The sequence below is a fragment of the Lathyrus oleraceus genome, chromosome 2 (genome assembly GCF_024323335.1).
Source record: "Lathyrus oleraceus cultivar Zhongwan6 chromosome 2, CAAS_Psat_ZW6_1.0, whole genome shotgun sequence".
Taxonomy (NCBI): Eukaryota; Viridiplantae; Streptophyta; class Magnoliopsida; order Fabales; family Fabaceae; genus Lathyrus; species Lathyrus oleraceus.
The window spans coordinates 129,302,260-129,324,613 of NC_066580.1; the positions used below are offsets into that span (position 1 = coordinate 129,302,260).

Here is a 22,354-nt window from a genome sequence, read left to right on the forward strand (position 1 = left end):
ACTCTCTTCACATTGAATATTCCACATATAAGCTTGTCCTTTCCGGGTTAACAGAGTCAAAGGAAAATCTAACTTCTAAAAGGCTTCAATAAATCTTCTATAATAACCAGCCAAATCAAGAAAACTTTTGATCTCTGAAACAAAATTAGGAGTTTCCCACTGTAACAATGCGCCAACCTTTGACGAATCAACTATTGTTCCACCACTAGAAATCACATGACCGAGAAAACTCGCTTCTCATAACCAGAACTCACACTTGGATAACTTGTCATAAAACTTCTTCTCTTGCAAAGTATGTAATATAACTCTCAGATGTCCCATATGCTCTTCACCTGACTTTGAGTACACCAAAATAATATCGATGAACACAACCATGAACTGATCCAAGTAAGGATGGAAGATCCTATTCATATACTCCATGAACACACCATGCGCATTAGACACATTGAACGACATCATTGAATACTCATAGTGACCATAGTGAGTCCTAAACATAGTCTTCAGAATATATTCTGACTTTACTCGAATATGATGGTAACTCGATCGTAAATCAATCTTACTGAATACGCAAGCACCAACCAACTGACCCATAAGGTCATCAATTCTTGGAAGAAGATACTTGTTCTTGATAATGACCTTATTCAGTTGTCGATAATCAACACATAACCTCATGCTACCATTTTTCTTCTTGACCAACAACAATGGTGCTCCCTACAGTAAAATACTAGGTCAGACAAACTTCTCCTTAAGCAGATCCTCTAACTATTTCTTCAGCTTGCCCAACTCCGACGTAGAGATTTGATACAGTGCCATTGAAAATATTTGTTGGTGCATGTGTGCTTGTTGTAACACCCCAAATATTTGATTAAATTATTTAATGAGATTATTCGTATTTTTATTTAATGAAATTAATATGTGGTGTGCTATATAATGAATTATGTGTGTATATGGGTATGGTGGGTTATGGTGAGATCATTGGCGGGGTAGAAAAATGATTAGAATAATTAACTTAATTGGAAACAATTATAATGGATAATTATTTTAAGTAATTGGTTAAAATAAAATGAGAAATAATGAGAATTAGTGGAGTTGGGGCTGAATTGACATAAAGAAGAATTAGATAGGTAGTGGAGAGAGTTTATGTTTTAGTTGGGCCTTAGTGTAATTATCTAGAGTTTAAATTAGGTCTTTAAGATAAAAATGGGATTAGAGACCTTAGAGTTGTCAGTACGTGAAAATATAATTTTTAGAGAAGAGGCAAGAACAAGGCTAGGGCTTGAGGGAGGGGGATCTCTAATCAAGACCCTTGATTAATTCAAACTTTTGCAAGGAATCTAAGGTAAGGGGAAGAAAGGGGTTCTATGGGGGTGCTTAGCATGAAAGGGTAGAGAAGAGAGACCATTAATCTCATTAGGATTGAGTAATTCTGTTTTAATGAGTTGTTGTTAGGTTACAATATGAAAAATTGATGATTGATTATGTTGATTATGTGATTATTGTGACTGAATTCATGTGTGAATCATCATGTTTATGAATATATGATTTTCTACCATTGTTGGATATTTGAAGCTTTGAACATGAGTATGAATGTTGGTGAAAGTGATGATTGAATTGTGTACATTACAGAATTCCCAAAGATCGAGCTTATGTAGACCGAGTACAAAAGGGAAAACACGTCGGATGGAATAATCCCTAAGAAGGACGGGCCATGGTTAAGGAGATCTTGTTTGATATGTAAGCAAGTCGGACCCGGTCACGTAGTGGCTCTGGTAGGTGAACAAGTCGGATCTGGTCTCTAGAAGGATGTTGGGAGGCAACATGAACAGTCACAGATGACGGTTATGAAACATATCCATGATTGCAGGAGACTTACCGAAATTAAGGAAGTGGTGTTTCTCAGGGAAGACAACAGACGTTATCATAGATCACTTCAAAAATAGGATATGAAATGCATCCCTTTAAGGGACATTTATGAGGGGACGATTATAAAAAGGAGACTTCCCAAAGAGGAAGAAAACAACTAATACCTCCTAACAAAATAGGACGATTGTGATATTACCTAGCTAGCTTCAGGGAAGTTTCTCCAAATAGTGTTTAGCAATAACATTTTGCACCCACCGTGGGGCCTCGATAAAAATTTCTCAGGCCTCAAAAACACCATACATTTTATCACAACAAAGAAATTTATGGATCATCTTCTAGCAGGAGTAATCTCAAACTCCTCCAAACATGGCACAACTCCTAGCAATTATAGAGAACATGCGCCAGCATAATGAGTCTCTACAAGAAAGTGTCAATACACTGTAGTAGTCAAAAGCACTAAGGAAAGGGATGATGGGGAGGAAGAACTCATTGATCCTCAAGCTCTATCAAAAGTTATTTGGGGTGACCAAGGCCTAGAAAATTTCAAATGACCACCTTTTCCATCTTTCGATGGCAAAAGTGATCCTCAGGAACACATAATATCAATAGACAATCAGATGTCAATAGTCGGGGCTTCTGACTCCTTGGAATGCAAACTCATGGCAGGAACGTTCAAAGATGTAACGCTATGTTGGTACACTATTCTGCCTAGACTATCAGTTATCAGCTACCAAGACTTGACTAAAAACTGGTATAACATTTCTCCGCCAGCAAGCATAGAAAGGTGACTACCACCAGTTTGTTCAATGTCCACCAGGGGCCCTCCGAGTCCCTTCGAGAATATATGGTGTGATTCAATGAATAAACTACAAAAGTCTCTCATCCAAATCAGAATATGTTCGCAGGAGCTTTCTAAAATGGTTTGAAGGGCGGTTGCTTTAACGAGTCATTGGCACAGAAGCCAGCCACTACCATGGAGGAGGTCATGAGCAGAGCAGAATGTTATGTCAAAGGGGAGGATAGTAACATGGAGAAAAGATCTCGGGATTCTAAAGAAAAAACGCAATTTGGGCTCAGGAGAGAGCACCACAAGCATGGGTCGAGGGAAGGGTTAACAACAAAACCTTCCCAGAGACCTTACGAAAACTTCTCTGATAATTTCACCCCTCTCAATGCAAAGCGTGTTGACATTTTAAGGTAAGTGTATCATCTCAAGTTGATACCTAAACCTAGTCATCTCAAGAGGGTCAATGATGTGCTAGGAAAGGATGAAGGAGTATGGTGTGCCTACCATCATATGAAAGGCCATCATACTAAAGATTGTCATCACTTAAAAAGAAAAATCAAGACTCTAATATAAAGAGGTTGGCTACTGATCAGTCATCATTTTCATTAAGTTTTCGTTACTGATCCGACAAGAAACTGAGGATTTTGAGACACTGTGCAAGCATTTTGGTACTTTTCAAGGCAATTTTACTTCTCGTATTATATTTGAGCATTTCCTTTCATTGTCATGTTTTATTTTATATTTTCGTGATTTTATGCGTGGGATGTCTGTGTTTTTGTCCAATAGGTCCAGGTGGAAGAACCGAGGAACTTGGAGTGAGACAGTGCGGAATTCCGGCAAGCAAAGGAATGGATAAATCCCGGTACAGAAGGCTTGACACGGCCACCCGTGTCACTTGACACGGGTTGTGTCAGGCAGAAGGAGAATGAAAGCAAAAAAACAGTAGCCTGACACCGCCCGTGTCAGGCCCTATCCTCAAACATGTCAAGCCCCCATGGGAGTGTCAAGTGAAGCGTTGAGCTAACACGGCCACCCGTGTCAGCTGACACGGGCCGTGTCAGCTCAAGCCCAAAATTTTCCCTTTTCATCGGGCTTTTGATCATCGGGCTTGCAGAGAGATTTTTGGACATGTCCACCTGTTACTTGGAATTTTCACTATATAAGAGAACCTTATACCAAAGAAAAGATCATCCTGGAACGAGGCAAAACACAATATTGTCAAGTAATCAAGTATACAGAGAGCAAGGAGTTCGGAGAGCGGAAGGTTTTCATGAGCAGAAGCGATTGAAGATCGAAGTTATCCAAATACTTGTAATGTGTAAATTTTATCTTGCATTTGTTTTTAACAATATGAGTAGCTAAACCCCCCAATGCTAGGGGGTGTCCCTAATTTAGAATTGTAACGAATTTGAGTTTACATTTGCATTTATAATATTATTTTTACGGTAACCTTTTGATGTATTTAATGCTTTCTCTTTCGAACCAATCGAGATTGTTTTGTGGTTATCAATTAGGATGGACCGTCATTGATAAGGTTTTCATAAGGCAACTCTAAAGTAGATATCATCTAGGACTAGGGATACCCTGTATGAATCAGAGTATTCTTGATATAATAAAGCTTAACGACACCCTAATTGCCTATGGACATAGAAATTAGGGTAGAATGATTAAAGGTTTTCTCACCAAGGACTTGGGAGAAAATACCCTTGAGAACTGGTAGTAATTGATATTTGTTGATGCAATAGTGACTCAAAGTTGTTACAGAGATAAATCATACACCTTCCCTAGCATTGTTCCTCTTACCTTGCAAACCCTTATTTTTATTATTATTTGCCTTTGCCTTTATTTTTATAATTTTGAATCTAAAAACCCAAATCATACTTTTTCTTTAATTGAATGATAATTTGAACTCGATATTAACGTGCAGTCCTTGAGATCGACATTCGGGGAATTTCCCCATTATTACTATAATAGGCAAAATAGTACACTTGTTATTTTTCTGATCAAGTTTTTGGCGTCGTTGCCAGGGACTGCCAAAATATAGAGTTTAATTTTAAACTTCAATTAAAATTTTGTTGCTCTGCAATAAAATTATTTTTCTATCGTTTATAATTTACTAATTTGTGTATGCAAGGAGAACCCTCAGTTGAATTTCTTTTAGACACAGAGATCGAGAGGACCCTTCACCGAAGACGCAGGAACACAAGAGTGGGGTCCAAAGAAGAAAGTACCTCTGATCATTCCGAAGTCAAAGAACCAATGGATGATAATCCTCTGAATCCACCACCTCCACCTCCGGAAAGACTCCTAGGTGACTATGGAGGTGCAAACGCACCAAGTGGTCGACTGACCATTGTCAATCAATCGGTGAATGTGACGAATTTTCAACTACATCCTAGCACAATCAATCAATTGGAAATAAAACCTTTCATTGGAAAGGTTAATGAAGATGCCAACAGACACCTGCAAAGATTTCTGACCATGAGCACCATGTTGAAAATTGATGGCCATACTGATGAAGCAAAAAAATTAAGAATGTTCCCGTTCACTTTAGCTGAAGATGTGGAAGAATGGTTTTACTCTCTTCCAGCCGGCAGTATCACATCATGGGAAGAGATGGAAATTGCATTCTTAATGAGTACTTTCCAGCATCAGTATTCCTGAGGAAAAGGTATGAAATCCTTAATTTCAAACAGAAGGATGGTGAATCATTAGGAAACGCCTACAAAAGATTCAAAAGGGTCTTAGTAGCGTGTCCAACTCATAATATGGATCAGACTGAACAAATGCAAATGTTAGTTAATGGGCTGGAAAAAAATAGTTGATTGATACAGTAGCTGGTGGCTCAACAAATTTCTCAACAGCCACTGGTATTAAAAGGATTATTGAAGCAATAGCTGCCAATGAGCATCTAAAATTATACGACAGGTGTACTAGTCAGCCGGAAGGGGTAATTGATCTGAAATTAGAGATAAATAAAATCCGTATGGAAGATACAGTTGCTGCCGAAGTAGACAAGAAGTTGAAAGCTATGAATATAGGTACTCAGTAGATAGCTCAAGTACAACCGACTCAGGCTAGCACTTGTGAAATCTGTAATGGACCTCACCACACGGTCTATTGCTTTGCTACCCCCCAACAAATTGAAGAGATCAAATTCTTAAAGCAGAATAATCCCTACTCCAACACTTACAACCCAGGTTGAAAGAATCATCTGAATTTCTCCTGGAAAGATTAGAGAGGGAATGTTCCGCAACAGGGTACAGGGGAATATCAAACTCAGTATCAACAACAAAAGCAACAACATGCACCTAAAAAGGCTAAATGAGATATCGCCATTGAAAAATTAGTCGCCCACAGCATACAGTTTCATAAAGAAACTAGAACCAATCAGAAAAACACCATTGCCTCCATAAAAATTCTCGAACTCCAAATGGTTCAGATAGCACAGCAGTTAGCTTCAAATTCTCAAGCCTCGGGCACCCTACCCAGTGGTACGGTAACAAACCCACGGGAACATAACAATGTTAACATTGTCGTAATCCGAAGTGGGAAATCAACGGAAGAAAACAGTGTAGAGAAAGATGGATTGTTAGAAGTGGATTTAGAAATCAAGGAAACCAAGGACCAAGATGAAGAAGTGGTACTGCCACCTGTCAAGGAGAAAGAAAAATTTTCGAAACCAGTCATCAAACTCCCTTACTCTCCAAGACAGAAGAAGAAAGATCAACATGAAAAAAAAATTGAGAGGTTCCTGGAAATGTTCAAAAAGCTTGAAATAACCATCCTTTTTTCTGAGGCATTAGAACAAATGCCAATATATGCCAAGTTCATGAAATATATCATCTCCAAAAAGCATTCCACTGATATAGACCCGATCATCCTGACTGAAACATGTAGTGCCATTCTTCAAGGTATGAAAATCCCAATGAAAAAGAAAGACAAGGGATCGGTCACTATTCCATGCACTATTGGTGATATAAAATTCAAGAAGGCTCTAATTGACTTAGGGGCAAGTGTAAGCTTGATGCCTCTATCCATCTACAAGAAATTAGGCATTGGCACCGTTCAAGATACTCGGATGACACTTCAGTTTGTTGATCGCTCTGTTAGGCGACCCTATGGGATTGTGGAAGACGTTCTTGCAAAAATTGACAAGTTTGTTTTCCTAGTTGACTTCGTCATTCTGGAAATGCCCGAAGATGAGGAGACTCCTCTCATATTGGGCAACCCATTCTTGGAGGCAGGATGATGTATGATAGACATAGAGGAAGGAACAATGACCCTCAAAGTCTATGATGAAGAGTTGAAGATAGATGTGCGAAACACAATGAAATACAACGATGATATTGGCACAAGCCACACTGTAGAGATAATAGATCAGGTAATTGCCCAAGAAATTGAAAAGCAAATGCCCCAGTCATCGTTAGAACGTGTCTTAAGTCTATCGATTTTTGAAAGTGATGAAGATGAGGATGATTCTGAGGTGCTCGCTATGATGGAAAAATAACCTGAACGGATTAGATCTAAACCACATCGGTGGGAAGATTTAAGACCACCACCACCATCAGATATCACTGAAGAACCCAAAACAGGGGAAAATCTGAAGCAGCTACCAGCAAATCTGAAGTATGTATTTCTAGATACTGGAAAAAATCCCCAGTTATTATCAATGTCAGTCTACAAAGTGTCGAAGAAGCAGAACTCATTCAAGTGCTAAAAAAATACAAGGGTGCAATCGGATGGGCAATCGAGGATTTGAAAGGTATAAGCTCGGCCGTTTGCATGCACAAGATATTAATGGAAGATGGTCACAAGCCGATGGTGCAACCATAACGGAGACTTAACCCAGCAATGAAAGAAGTGGTACGCAAAGAGGTGGTAAAATTGTTGGATGCAGGATTAATTTATCCTATTTCCGACAACTCATGGGTAAGTCCAGTCCATGTGGTACCAAAAAAAGGGGGCACTACGGTGATTAAAAATGAGGAGAATGAGTTAATTCCAACCAGAACTGTTACAGGTTGGAGAGTGTGCATCGACTATAGGAGACTGAACATGGCAACACGAAAGGACCACTTTTTGTTACCATTCATTGATCAAATGCTGGAAAGGTTAGCCAGACATGACTACTATTGTTTCCTAGATGGGTACTCGGGATACAATCAGATTGCGGTTGCTCCGAAAGATCAAGAGAAGACTGCCTTCACATGCCCCTATGGTATTTTCGCTTATAGAAGAATGCCATTTAGGTTGTGCAACGCACCTGCCACTTTTCAAAGGTGTATGACATCAATCTTTACTGACATGCTTGAAAAGCATATGGAAGTATTTATGGATGACTTTTCAGTATTTGGTTCTTCATTTGATAAATGTTTAACTAACTTGTCACTTGTGTTAGAAAGATGCCGGCAAACAAATTTGATCCTGAATTGGGAAAAGTGTCATTTCATGGTGCGCTAAGGGATAATATTGGGACACAAAATTTCCAACTGAGGTATCTAAGTGGACATAGCCAAAGTTGAGGTAATAGCTAATGTACCACCACCCCTAAATGAAAAAGGCATCTGAAGCTTCTTGGGACATGCGGCGTTCTACTGCAGGTTCATAAGAGATTTCTCCAAGATCGCAAAACTACTAACTAGCCTACTGGTGAAAGACACACCGTTTCTTTTTGACAAAGAGTGCAGGGAAGCCTTCGAGACCTTGAAGAAGGAACTTGTGTCAGCCCCCATAGTTATTGCCCCTGATTGGTCTCTCCCTTTTGAGATCATGTGTAATGCAAGTGATAATGCAGTAGGGGCAATATTAGGGCAAAGAAAGGAGAAGCTGATGCATATGATCTACTATGCAAGTCACGTCTTGAACCCCCCTCAAATGAATTATGCAACCACCGAGAAAGAGCTCCTTGCGGTTGTATATACTTTTGATAAGTTCAGATCCTATTTGTTGGGATCAAAGGTAATTGTGTATACTGACCATGTAACTTTAAAATATCTCTTTGCCAAATAAGAATCAAAACCAAGGTTAATGCGATGGATCCTACTGCTACAAGAGTTCGACCTGGAAATCAGAGACAAAAAGGAGAGTGAAAACATTGTTGCTGATCACTTGTCTCGGATGACTCCGATTCAAGAAACAGAAGAAACACACCCCATCAAAGATGAGTTCACCGATGAATGTATCCTAGTCGTTACGCATATCCACTGGTTCACAGATTACGCGAACTTTGTGGTAGGTGGACTAATACCTGATGACTTTGACTCTAACAAAAGAAAAAAGTTTTTGCATGATTGCGGGTTTTATGTGTGGGACGATCCGTTCCTGTACAAAAAGGGAATAGATGACTTGGTGAGGAGATGTGTTCCGGAAGAAGAGAAAAGGGATATCCTAAAAGCTTGTCACAACTCAGAATATGGAGGACACTTTAGCGGAGATAGAACCGCAACAAAATTCCTCTAGTCTAGACTGTATTGGCCTATACTATTTAGAGATGCACAAGAGATAGTGAAAGAGTGTGACAAATGTCAGAGAATAGGTAACATATCAAATAGAAATCAGATGCCTCAAAATTCCATCTTGGAGGTGGAACTGTTCAATGTATGGGGAATAGACTTTATGGGACCCTTCCCACCGTCCTTTGGAGAGCAATACATTCTGGTCGCAGTTGACTATGTGTCAAAATGGGTGGAAGTAGTAGAACTACCCACGAATGATGCTAAGGTGGTGATCAATTTCCTAAAGAATTGCATCTTCGCTTGGTTTGGGGTACCAAGAGCAGTAATTAGTGACGAAGGTACCCACTTTCAGAACATGTTGATGGAGTACATGCTAAGGAAATACAATGTAAAGCATAAAATCTCCACACCGTATCATCCTCAGACAAGTGGACAGGTTGAAGTGTCAAATCGGCAGATAAAGTAGATTCTGGAAAAGACAGTTAGCACGTCACGAAAGGATTGGTCGATCAAGCTAGAGGATGCACTATGGGCATACCGAACATCGTTCAAAACCTCCATAGGTATGTCCCCATACCAACTAGTCTATGGTAAAGCTTGTCATTGCCGCTCGAACTCGAGCACAGGGAATTCTGGGCTACCAAGTTTCTCAACTATGATCTGTCCAAAGCGGGAAAATCCCAGATTCTTCAATTACAAGAGATGTAAGAATTTAGAAATCGAGCATATGAGAATGCCAAGATATACAAAAAAACAAACCAAAACATGGCACGATCGGCGCATTCAGAAAAAAGAACTTCAGGAAGGGCAAATGGTATTATTATTTAATTCGAGGTTGAAGTTGTTCCCTGGTAAACTAAAGTCGAGATGGTCGGGATCCTTTGTGATACAGAAAGTATTCCCGCATGGAGCAATTTGAGAAATCCAGCAAACGGGGACACATTCAAAGTAAACGGGCAGAGAGTCAAACCGTACCTACAGGACCAGGAGGGTGGTCTGATAGACAAAGTCCATCTTACCCGATAAGAGAAAGGATCGTCGAGCCATGCGACGTTAAACGAAGCACTTCACGGGAGGCAACCCACACAATTTTCATTTTAATCAGTGTGTGCATGTTTGTAGGTTTACATAAGAGCTCTACAAAGGAGGGGAAAATCACTTCAATAAATGTATAGGTCATGATGAATGGAAAAATAACACTACTGGAGGTTGAACGGAAGAAAAATTCGAAAAACGGCCGAAATTGTAATCTGACACGGGTGCCCGTGTCAGGAGCACTGAAGGTGAAGTCTTTTGGGGGCGTGGCAGTGGCCTGACACGGCCACCCATGTTAGTTAATACGAGTTGTGTCAGGGTCACTGAAAGTAAATGGAATTTTGGGCGTGGCAGTGGCCTCACACGGGCGGCTGTGTCAGCTGACACGACCCGTGTTAGGCAGACGGGTTTTTGAATTTTTTTTTGAAAATTTAAAATTCTATGGGCCCTACCCTTTTAAGTCTCTCTTAACCATGCTTTACCCACCCTTTACCTTATCATTACTTAGATTTTCATAACCTCTTCCACCTTCTCTCTCATAAACCTCATCATTATCATTCTCTCTCTCTAAATCCTTACCAAAACTCCATTAAACCTCATCCCTCAAAGCTTCCATAACCACCACTTCCACTACCCTTTCACCATAACACTCTTCACAAATATTACTTCATTCATCATCCCCGTTCTAACCACGGTTTCCGAATTTTCTAACTCCCTATATCAAAAATTTCAATTCTTTTGCAGGTCCAAAATGCCCCTGAGGACAATTTTAACCGGAAAGCAACAACTAGCTGAGATGTCAAGGTCACGAAAGCGACCCAGCCGGAACCCAAATCCGTACAACATTCTATTTGACAATCCAGAAAAGGAAAAGCGGTATCAAGTCCACCGGAAACAGAAGCTCACACCTACCAGGTATATGTGCGAGCACACTCTGAACACTCTAGGGCTAAAAATTGAGGTGTGCAGGATGTTCCACGTCTTAGGGATGTTGGAGTTTATGAGCCTTGAAGCGCCGATATATGAGCGCATCACGCTCGAATTCCTCAGCACATTGGAATTCCAACTTGAAAAGAGATGGATCGACACTACCAGGTACTATTTTGGGACTTTACGTTTCCGTCTTTTCAATAACTATCATGAATTGTCTGTGGAAGAATTGACAAGGATACTCCGACTCCCACTATACGGACCGGGAGCGGTCCAAGATGGGTTCTTGCCAAAGGACTTCTAGATTGCCATCATGGGGAGGATAGATTACACCTCTAAGGGTGCTAATGCCTCCAACATCTAGAATCTGTGTTTCCGTTATGCCCAGAAGGGTTTGGCCTTGTTTACCAGTAATTTCTGACAAACAACCGCTAGTCTTCCAATATTATTAATCTTGGTAACTTACAGGATCAACTAGATTGATCCTAAGACACGTGTCTCAAGAACTAGTGTTATGGTGATTTGATTCATGATTAAGTTTGTTTCTGGTTTATGAATGGTAGTTAAGGTTTTTTATCTAGCGTTAATGGTACGGAGAAAAAGGTGCTTCGACAAAAAACTCTTAAATGAAATCTAAAGGCTTATGACTTTAAAGATAAAGGATAAATGGCAGTAATTATGTAAAAAGGGTTTTTTAAAGATAACAAAGGCAATTGGCAAAAGTAAAGATAAATAACTTGAAGTAAAAGGTTTTGAGTTTGAAAAGATGCTGGAAATAAAGGTTTGACGAAATGTAAATGTAAAGGTAAAAGCAATGATGAAAGGCTTTGAAGACAAATGCAATTAGACAGAAGGCTTAAATGGAAATAAAGACAATAAATGATTTAATTCAAGTAATTTGCATTAAAAAGATAACATGAAATGTAATCATGGTGTTCTTCATACATACATTTTCAGCAAAGACTCGTTTCTCTCGCTCCGGTACTTTGAGTATTTTTAGTGAATTTTGTATATTAGTTTGAACACCACAAATCTAAAAACTAAGACTCTTATTCGACCCTAACGGTCTCTACACATATGATTGCTATGTTCGGCATTTTCAAACGTTGCGTGTCTCAGATGCTTCTACGCGTTCGCCTGATGAAACCACTTCGTTTGAATTTCAAATCTTTCCCGCTCGAAGCTTTGAACCTGCCAAACGCCTATGTCGAAAAGAACTTGTGGAGACCCAAAAATCTTCTAAGTCTCAAGCTTCGACAAAAAGGTCCTTTCTCCCAAGAAAAGGATTTAGTAAGTAGTTCGACAAAGCCATTTTTACATTATTCTCCAAAACATAATATTTTCAAAGAACTTCACCTAATTGTCGAAATCTCCAGCTAACAAATTGCCCCCAATAAAAATCTATTTCGAATCAATGCAGAAATGGGTATTTTTTGTAATCACCAGATTTCGACCAGAGACCTTTCATAGACCCAAAAGTCCATAACTATCAGTTAATCATGACTTACTTTTTCAAAACGTCTCATCAAGACGTGCGTGCAGTTATTATCATCATGAATTTCAACTTCCAAGAAGAATGAACAGTAATCCCTGCACCTTCTTCACAGAAAAACCACCACGTGGCCCACTACCTTTGCAAGGTGTAACCAACCAATCTCGTAGGTAAATACTATAAAAACCCATTGTCACTTCCTTTTTCATTTTCTACGAAAATTTTCATCTTTAACCTAAGTTCATCTCCAAACTTCTCTGAAACGTTTCTTCTTCTTCAAAAGCCTAATCTTTCAAAAAACCTCAAAAACCAATAAAAATGTCTTCTGATAAACAACAAAAGAAATCAAAGAACATTAAAGGCGCTGGCTCTTCAAAGAGTTCTGCTTCTCAAAACATTCCAACAAGCAAAATCATAACTGTTGGGAATCAGGAGTACATTACTCCTCCAAAACTCATCAAAGAACAGAAAGCAATATATGCTTCCCAGGTAATGATTCCCTCTTTACTCTCTGGAAATACTTTAGGATTTTTAGGCCCATTAGTTCCTGAAGGACATTTAGAGAAATGCGCAAAGTTTTTTCCTTGTTATCACACTACAAAACCCATAGCAAACAAAACTATTTATTCTAGAAATGTTGAAGATTCAGTCCAAAGAGAGGCTTTTCAACTAGATTATATCACTGATAGTTTCAGACCTTTTCGTTCTTGTCCAACTTTAAACAAATCTTATTTAGCTTGGTTGACGAAAGTTGAGAAAAAGAAAGCTCCATTTTGGAAAGAATTGGGCATTTTCGACCTAATTCAGATGTCGAAACTAGGGTTTAGCTACTGCCAACCTTTGTTACTATCCAGTCTGTATTTATGGGATAGTACGTATAATACCTTTCATCTCCCATGTGGAATGATAACTCCTATGCTCTTCGACGTAGCTGCAATGTCTGGACTCCCTCCGACAGGAGAGACTTTCGACCCCTATCAAGACTGAGAAAACTTAATTGACTTTAACATCAAGAATGCTTCGTTCAGCACTTATATCAGTTTATATCATACTGATGGGGAAGAAGTTTCCGATGTAGAACACATAGCATTCTTGGGTCTGTGGTTATCCAAGTTTTTCTTCTGCTGTAAATCTCTGCAAGTTGCAAAGAGATTTCTAACACTTGCTAATCAATTTCACGTTGGTTGAAAGGTGTGTCTAAGTGAACTTTTATTGGCTAGCTCGTATGAGAGTCTAGGGTCTGATAGTGCCAAGTTGAAGGAGTATAAAGCTGGTACAAACTTATTACTATCTGGGCCTTATTGGCTTCTTCAATTGTGGCTCAATGCCACCTTCGAACCCTCTCTGCCAACACATGGAAAAGTTGATGAAAATGCCCCAGAGATAGTAAATCGAAGCATTGAAGGCACCAGACTCCTTCAGTTGACTCCAGTTGATGATGTTGACAATCTGCAAACTTCCCTTACCAAACATACCCTGATGTTCTCGAAGCGTCACAATTTCTCTCCTTTGATGGCTCCATTTTCTAGTCGAACCCATGGTCCTTCCTGGTTCACTGCTTCGCTTGAAGATGTTGTTAAGGACGCCAACACAGAGATCGAAGATATATGGCGTGCATTTCTTTTCCCAAGGCTGCTTGTTTCAAGGATCTTGCCAGTAAAGATCCATGTTTGCTTGTTGGCTTACCAACCTAATTTTATCTCTCGATAATTTGGGTTGTGTCAACTCATTCCTGTCTTTCTATTCAATCGAAAGCTTGAGATATGATGTGCAGGGACTGATTGGAGCGCTCGAGACATTGCAATACACAAGGGATTCCATGCAAATTTTGCTGAATTTCAATTAATAGCATACCAACCATCATTCCACTCTACCAATGGGTTCGCCACTTGGTGGACAAATTTCTATTCCAAGAACATGTTCACTATTGTTGAAATCAAGGAATGTCTAACGAAAGCCTTTTCATCTTTGCAGGAAAATGTCTACAAGGGTAAGCTTACACATTCTGAAGAAATCCAAGCATTCCAAAAGTACTTTGAAACTGTCTATAACCCAATGGAACTTGTTCAAACCGTCTATTACGCAACGCCAATTTTAAAAGTGAAATTTGAAAAACAAATTACCAAAAAGAAATTTCCCAAAGCTGTAAAACCTGAATTTAAATATGATTTGGCCTTTGAGTGCGAACCACCCAAATTTCCAAATTTACCTAGTGCAGACTTTGCTTTGTCATTCTTTACCCCTTGCCCAGATTGGTTCACATGTGGGAACATTTTTAATGAACTGAAAAATGACCAACAAAGACTTTCTAAAAGGGTAGTTGCAACCAAACATACCTTAGACAGTTTCAAAGGCTTCCTTCACTTTGACTTGGATGCAGTGAGAATTACCTCTCCGACATGTGAAGGTGTGGAATATTTGGATTTCTTGGTTTTACAACTCCTTTTCGTGTTTGGCTAATCCTCTAAACATTGCATGTTTTGACTAACTCACATTCTTCTTTAGCTATTGAAAGGAAGGTGGTGAAGAAAGAGAAGCATGTGGCGAAAGCTAGTTCGAATACTGCTACTAAGCCAACTACCTCTTCGGGCCAGGGAGCTCCTTGTGCCAAGGATGCTGCTCCAAAAAAAACAAAGAAGAGTTCAAAGGTATTACATCAAATAACTTATTTCTCTCTTTCGTATTTTTCTAACTGTTTATAATTTTCCTTCCTTCAGGGTAGTGGCAAGCCTCCTCTGACGCCAAAGAAGAGAAAAGTCCCAACTGAAAATGTAATCCTTGTCGAAGATGATGAAGAAGAAACTCCTCCCGCTCCACTTAAGAAGAAACAGAGAAAGAATAAGGCAACAGTTGCCTCTTACCAAACAACTAAACAACAAGGTGTCGAAATCAAGATTCTCCCTCATCCCTCAAAGGAAACTCAATCTCAGCCCTCTGGTGGCGCAGTGCTGGAGCACATTGGGAGTAATGCTTCCGACCCTGAGGCTCAACAGGTGAACTTCTATCCTGAATCTTTTATCTTTCGATAAACTTCTTTTTTATTCTAACACTTTGTTTTCAGGAAAAACCTATTACTCCCCTCATCTCTACTGCCAATCAGAGTGATCCTTCGAGCGATATGAATCCATCTCCTCCGCCGACAATCAGCGGTGCTATTCAAAACAAAGGATCTTTGACTGGAGCGCAAAATCTCGAAGCAGATAATGTCCAGAACGAACAAGAAACTTCTTCTCCTAGCGAAGAAGGTAAAAAAGATTCGAAGCAAGCTGAAGAGAAGGATTCAGAAGAAAAAGAAGATTCTGAGGATACTCCCAGTAACTTTCCTCCAAGAGTTACGTTCCTCTCAGATTATGCTGACGAAGATGATGAGGATTCTGATGAGATTGAGAGGTACTTTCAACAAGATGAAGACATGAGTGAGGGAGAAGTCGATCCTGAAGGAAATCAGACTGGAACTGATGATGCTACTGTCGAAACAGTCCCAGATCCAACTAATGTTCGATCATCCACAATCCAAACTTCGCATATATCACTTACTGAGGAGGAGAAAAATGCTTTGAAACAAAATGATCCCCTCAAGTATGTAAGGTTGATGATGGCTCAAAGAGAATCTTCTTCAGAAAAAAGCATTTCTGGAGCTTCGACCCATTCTGGTACTAGTGCAAATGAAGTATCACATGACGAACTCCTTAAGCAGGTGAAAAAGGTTGTTTTTGATGTAGATCTCTTTGAAAAATTGAAGAAGGATGTGGGAGAAAGCTTTAGCATAAAAAAGCTGATAAGCAAGATCAACATCACTGCTTACCCCACTGATATAGGTGAAGCCCTTATCGACATCCAGAACCTCATTGACTAAGTTTGTGTTGAATACCATAGGGAGGTGGATGCCAAAGCAAAGCTTCAATCAACTGAACAAGCTCAAGCTATTGAGTTTGATAACGCCCTTCGAACTGCAAAAGCCTCTAAGGAGTTATCCGCTTCCAGAAAATCAGCCCAAGTAGAATTCGACACCTATACTGCTTCGATACAACTCTGGGAATCTCACATTGCAGAATTGCAGAAGAAGATTTATGATTCTAAGGAGAAGCAGGCTGCTATCCAAGGCTTGGATAGTACTGAAGCTGATAATCTGGCGAAGCAGAGCGTAGATCATGTCGAAAAGGCTACTGCTATGAATGAAGATATTGCACGCCTCAAAGGGGTTCAAGCTGTTGTTCAGTACAAGATAAGCTTGGAGAAGATAAAGTATGACCGGATGAAGGCCACTATCCCTTTTTGATTTCCACTTGTCTTTGTTCTATTCGACTTTATTTTGTTTGTAATTTGATTAAAACAAAGCCGTCTTGGCAAAACTTGAAGTATAAATATATTCACCATCTTGGCTATGATAGTTCTTTGCTTACTACGTTGTTATGATTTTAACTTCATGCACAAATGGTTTATACTTCTTTAAGTATTTCCCATTTACTTTTAGGATTCTTCGATCCTCTACTAGTTCTTCTATTTCGTATGCATTATTTGAAAATGCTTTTAAAATTCGAAAAGGTCCTTCCCAATGTGGAGACCATTTTCCTAATATTTTATTCTTTCGATCCATAGGTAATATAACTTTCCAAACTAAATCATTCATAATGAAAGTTTTACCTTTGACCCTCTTATTGTATGCTCTTGCTACTCTCTCCTTCTGTCTTCTTAATACTTCTAATGCATGCAACCTTTCTTCGTCCAAATCAACCAGTTCATTCATCATCATTTCCCAATATAGGTCAGATGGAATTTCTCCTTGTCTTTGGATTCTCACTGATTACAAGTAGATTTCGACAGGTAATACTGCATCATGTCCAAATGTAAGTTGGAAGGGTGTAGTGTTAGTAGCTTCTTTAGGGGAGGTTCGACAAGCCCAAAGTGCTTGATCTAAAGTTTTGTGCCAATTTTTTGGCTTCTTCCCTACATGCTTTTTGATTAAACCAATTATTACTTTATTGGCTGCTTCAACTTGCCCACTGGCTTGAGCATAATAGGGTGTGGATTTTAATAATTTGAAACCCATTTCATTTGCAAATTCTTGCATCTTTCGACAAGTAAAAATTGATCCTTGATCTGTTGTTATACTTTCTGGGATCCCAAATCTATATAATATTTTCCTTTGAATGAATTCAATGACAATTTCTTGATCCATATTTACTAAAGGTACTGCTTCGATCCATTTAGTGAAATAGTCAATTCCTTCAAGTATGTACTTTTGACCTTTGGATGAAGTAGGTCGAATTTCCCCAATTAGATCTAATGCCCAACCTCTGAAAGGCCAAGGCTTGATAATTGCATGAAGCTCACTTGCAGGAGCATGTTGAATTCCTGCATGTACTTGACATTCTTGGCAACCCTTAGCAAACTCTATACAATCTTTTAACATGGTGGGCCAATACATTCCATATCTGAAAAGCAACCATTTCATCTTATGGCCTTCCTGGTGTGCTCCACAGGCTCCACTATGTACACTAGATAATGCTAAGTACGCCTCGTTTTCTCCTAAACATTTCAACAGGATCCCTTCAGGGGTTTTCTTGAATAATTCATTCCCCATCAAAACATAAGATAAAGCCCAGTACTTGGTTTTTCTTTCTGTATTTATCGAAGGGTCCTTGAGATAATTAATAATTGGATTCCTCCAATCTGAATCCATTAAGGTATCAATGGCCAGTACTTCAAACTCTTCTTTGTTAGCATATCCTAACTGAGTGCTTTCCAACTCAGTCGGAGACAACCTGGCAGCCATTGCTTTTCCTCTTACTTCGACAAGTTCCTCTAGCTTCATCTTTGAAATTCTATACCCTGAAGCTATTTGTGCTAAGTCATTAGCTTCTTGATTTTTTATTCCAGGAACATGTTTTATATCTATATATTCAAAAAATTTGAGCAACCTATTTACAATGACGAAGTACATAATCAAAATTTCTTTTATACATTTGTACTCTTTCGTTAGTTGCTTAATTACTAATTCTGAGTCTCCTTTAATTTTGACCCTAGTTGCCCCCAATTCCAACAAAGCCTCAAGTCCGGCAATAAGGGCTTCATATTCTGCTTCATTGTTAGAACAAATGGGACCTTCGATTTTATATTTGAGTTTTGTTGGAATTCCATCAGGAGAAATTATCATGATCCCAACTCCACTTCCATCCTTATGAGTGGAACTGTCGAAGAATAATCTCCAAGGTTTTAACTCAACTTGAAGTTGAGGACTTTCGACCACTACATGGTCTACAATGAAGTCTGATACTATTTGTCCCTTCATTGCCCTTAAAGGTATAAAGGCTAAAGAGTATTCAGTGAGGGCTAATGCCCATTTTCCAATTCTACTATGCATTATTGGCTTCGATAACATATACTTAATGACATCAAAGTGTGAAGAGACGTATAAATCAATAGGCTTTATATAATACTTGAGTTTAGTACAAGAGAAATTCAAACAAAGACACAACTTTTCTATTGAAGTGTATATAGTTTCTGCATCATTTAAAACCCTACTAAGATAATAAATGGCTCTTTCAACGCCATCTTCATTTTCTTGTGCTAACATGCTGCCTATAGTAGTGTCGGAAGCTGATATATACAATCTCATAGGCTTCTTTCCACATGGTGGTGACAAGATAGGAGGATTCGTCAGATAATGCTTGATCTTGTCGAACTCCTTTTGATGTTCATCATTCCATTCGAACTTCCCTTATTTCAGGCGTAGGAGGGGAGAGAAGGCTTGAGTTCGACCACTTAAGTTTGAGATGAATCTTCTCAGGAAGTTTATTTTTCCTAATAATGATTGCAATTCTTTCTTAGTTGATGGTGCTTTGGTCTCCATAATAGCCTTAGTCTTATTTTGATTGATTTCTATCCCCTTTTTATGGACCACAAAGCCCAGAAAATCTCCACCCTGGACAAAGAATGCACATTTAAGAGGATTCATCTTTAAGCCATGTTTTCTCATTCTTTCAAATGATTGGCTGAGATGGGTTAGATGATTTTCGTCTGATATAGATTTTATCACAATATCATCTATATAAACCTGCATAAATGTCTCTATATAATCATGGAACATAGAGTTCATTGCTCGCTGGTACGTTGCCCCAACATTTTTTAAACCAAATGGCATAACTATCCACTCATAAGTGCCTATTGCCCCTGGACATCGAAAGGCTGTTTTGGAAACATCCTCTTCAGTAATGAAAATCTGGTTATAGCCAGAATATCCATCAAGCATGCTAAGATATTCATAGCCTGCAGCTGAGTTAACCAGCATCTCTGCCACATGCATTGGATACTCATCTTTAGGAGTTGCTGCATTTAGATCACGAAAATCTATACATACTCTTAAAGAGCCATTTTTCTTAATTACAGGAACTATGTTTGCAATCCATTCGACATACCTTGTGGTCCTGATAAAATTGCATCGAAGAAGTCTTTCGACCTCTTTTTTGATCTTTGAGAGGATCTCTGGGGCGAATCTCCTTGAAGTCTGCTTGATGGGCTTCTTGCCATCCTTGATAGGCAGTTTCAATTCGACCAGTTCCCTCTTCAAACCAGGCATCTCGTTGTAGTCCCAAGCAAAGCAGTCTTTGTTTTCTCTTAGCAGTTCAATTATTCTTACTTTCAACTTGGGGTCCAGTTTAGTGCTGATGTAGCTGATTCTTTTTGTGCTCCCATCTCCAAGATCAATTTCTTCAAGGGGGTCTTGCACTAACATCTTCGCACTCGACGTCACTGGATTTTTTTCGAATCCCAGAGGCTCTTTGTCATAGATGGCATCCAACCTTTGGTCTGTTAATTCCATAGGTGCCTGTTCGTCAGGGGGTTTTGGTTTAAAGTACTCCCTAGGTCCTGCATTATAAATTTCACCATATGTGGCTTCGTCACCCATGTTAGTTATCTTGGCTTCGAGAGCCGCTTTTCTTTTGTTCTCAGTCATGTAGGCCGAAATCTTTTCGAAAAAAGAAGACTCAGGCATAATCCAGGTCTTCATCCCAGCCTGTTGGCCGTACTTCAGATGATTCCCCTTCTTTTGGGTCCCTCATAATTTCCCTATCCCACTGAAAGCCATTGGGATGTATAGTCAAGAAATACAAAGCATTTTTAGTTAGGGAGTAGATGTCTTCAGCTGGGTGGCATGGTTCTATATGAGCCAAATTCCTGTCGAAGTTCTTCTTATCTACATGGTTCACTTCCGCCATGAAGTAACTTTGGTCAGCTTCAACATTTTCTACTACACCATCTTCTCTCCAGATGGATATCCTCTTATGCATGGTTGAAGGAACTGCCCCCATTCCATGGATCCATTCCCTTCCTAGCAGCAAGTGGTAATTTGCCTTCGCAGGTATCACCATGAACATTGTTGGTCTTGTGATTGATCCAACCGTCAGATCTACTTGTATGACACCCAGAGTCTACCCTATCTTACCCTCATAGTTCGACAATACCATATTGTGAGGTTTAACATCAGTATCGAACATACCTATCTTTTTCAACATGAACTGAGGCATCAGATTAACTGCTGCTCCTCTGTCCACCAGAACTTTGTTCATCCCCACATGCTCAACTTTGGCTCTAATGTATAGGGGCTTGAGATGGTTCTGCATCCCTTGGTGAGGCCTTTCAAAAAGAGCATTCTGCTCTTCGACAACGTCTTTGTGAAGGACATAGTAACACACAGGTTTGTGCTTCGCCATCTCCACAGCATATGCTTCCTCATTGTCTTCAATCTCCGTCTCCTGATTATATTCGTATGGCAGAACTGATACCACATTGCAATTTATATTAACAGATGACACTCCGTCGGACTCAAAATCATCAGTGAGCATTTCTTCCTCCCTTATTTGTTCCTCCTGAACTTTCTGATTTGTGTTTTTGTTTTCATCTGAAAACAACTTCCTTTCTACAGGGGGTTTGGTCGAATTTGTAACATTTGAGGGGACCTTGTTGTTGCTGGATTCTCCAATCTCCCTTGAAGTCATCTCTCTTTCAGCCTTCCTTAACCTCTGATGTCTTCTCCACTAGGACCTTGACATGGGATTCTTTCCTTTGTAGTTCTCCAGTCTGATAGCCTCTCTCTTAGATGCCTGGAACTGTTTTCTATAATCCTAAGAGGTTCTTCCTCCATCCTTAAAACTTTTCCATTTTCCCTTCTTCGACCCCACCTGAGTCCATTTGTCCTCAGGGACTTCTGCAGGAAGCTTAAACATAACTCTTTTCGCCCTTGGGTGAGGGTTGTCTTGCCTCCTAGGTACTCCCCTCTTGTCGAATATGTACATGTTCGGGTTACCTCCGTGTCCATCCCAACCTTGGTTAGATGGAATTCTCTCAAATGCTTTAGCCAATTCCCTGTTGTAAACTGCCCCACATCTAGGACACATCAAGCATTCTGTTTCGTACTTGTAGCAATGCACCATAAAACCAAGAAGGCTTTCTCCAAGCTTAGGATACACCTTTTGTAGTTGGCTTTCCTTTCTCCAATTTCTCTCAGTCTGTGTTCGTTTCCATCTTTCATAGTCCTCAGCCACCCTTCGACACATCATGATGTTATACCTTGGGCACAACAACATGTCAGCATTTCTTTTGTGACACCTCCAAAGGTATTCATGTAGGCTCTCATTGGCTTTGGGATAGCCAAACTGCATTCCCTCTTGCTCTATCTTCAACCACCTCTCCACTTCCTCCATCTCGGGGGGGGGGGGGGGGGGGGGGGGTTGGTTCAAATCTACCATGTTGACACCTAGGTTGGCGCCATCAGTGATTAAAATTTCC

The 22,354-nt window shown here is 39.6% G+C and overlaps 1 protein-coding gene across 1 annotated transcript; it reads left to right on the forward strand.

Annotated features, from left to right (window-relative positions):
- The first annotated feature begins 6,410 nt into the window (after nucleotides 1-6,410).
- Nucleotides 6,411-6,902, forward strand: LOC127122221 (uncharacterized). The gene has a single exon (XM_051052595.1). It carries the CDS (start codon nucleotides 6,411-6,413, stop codon nucleotides 6,900-6,902), a length of 492 nt encoding a protein of 163 aa, XP_050908552.1.
- The last annotated feature ends 15,452 nt before the right edge of the window (nucleotides 6,903-22,354 follow it).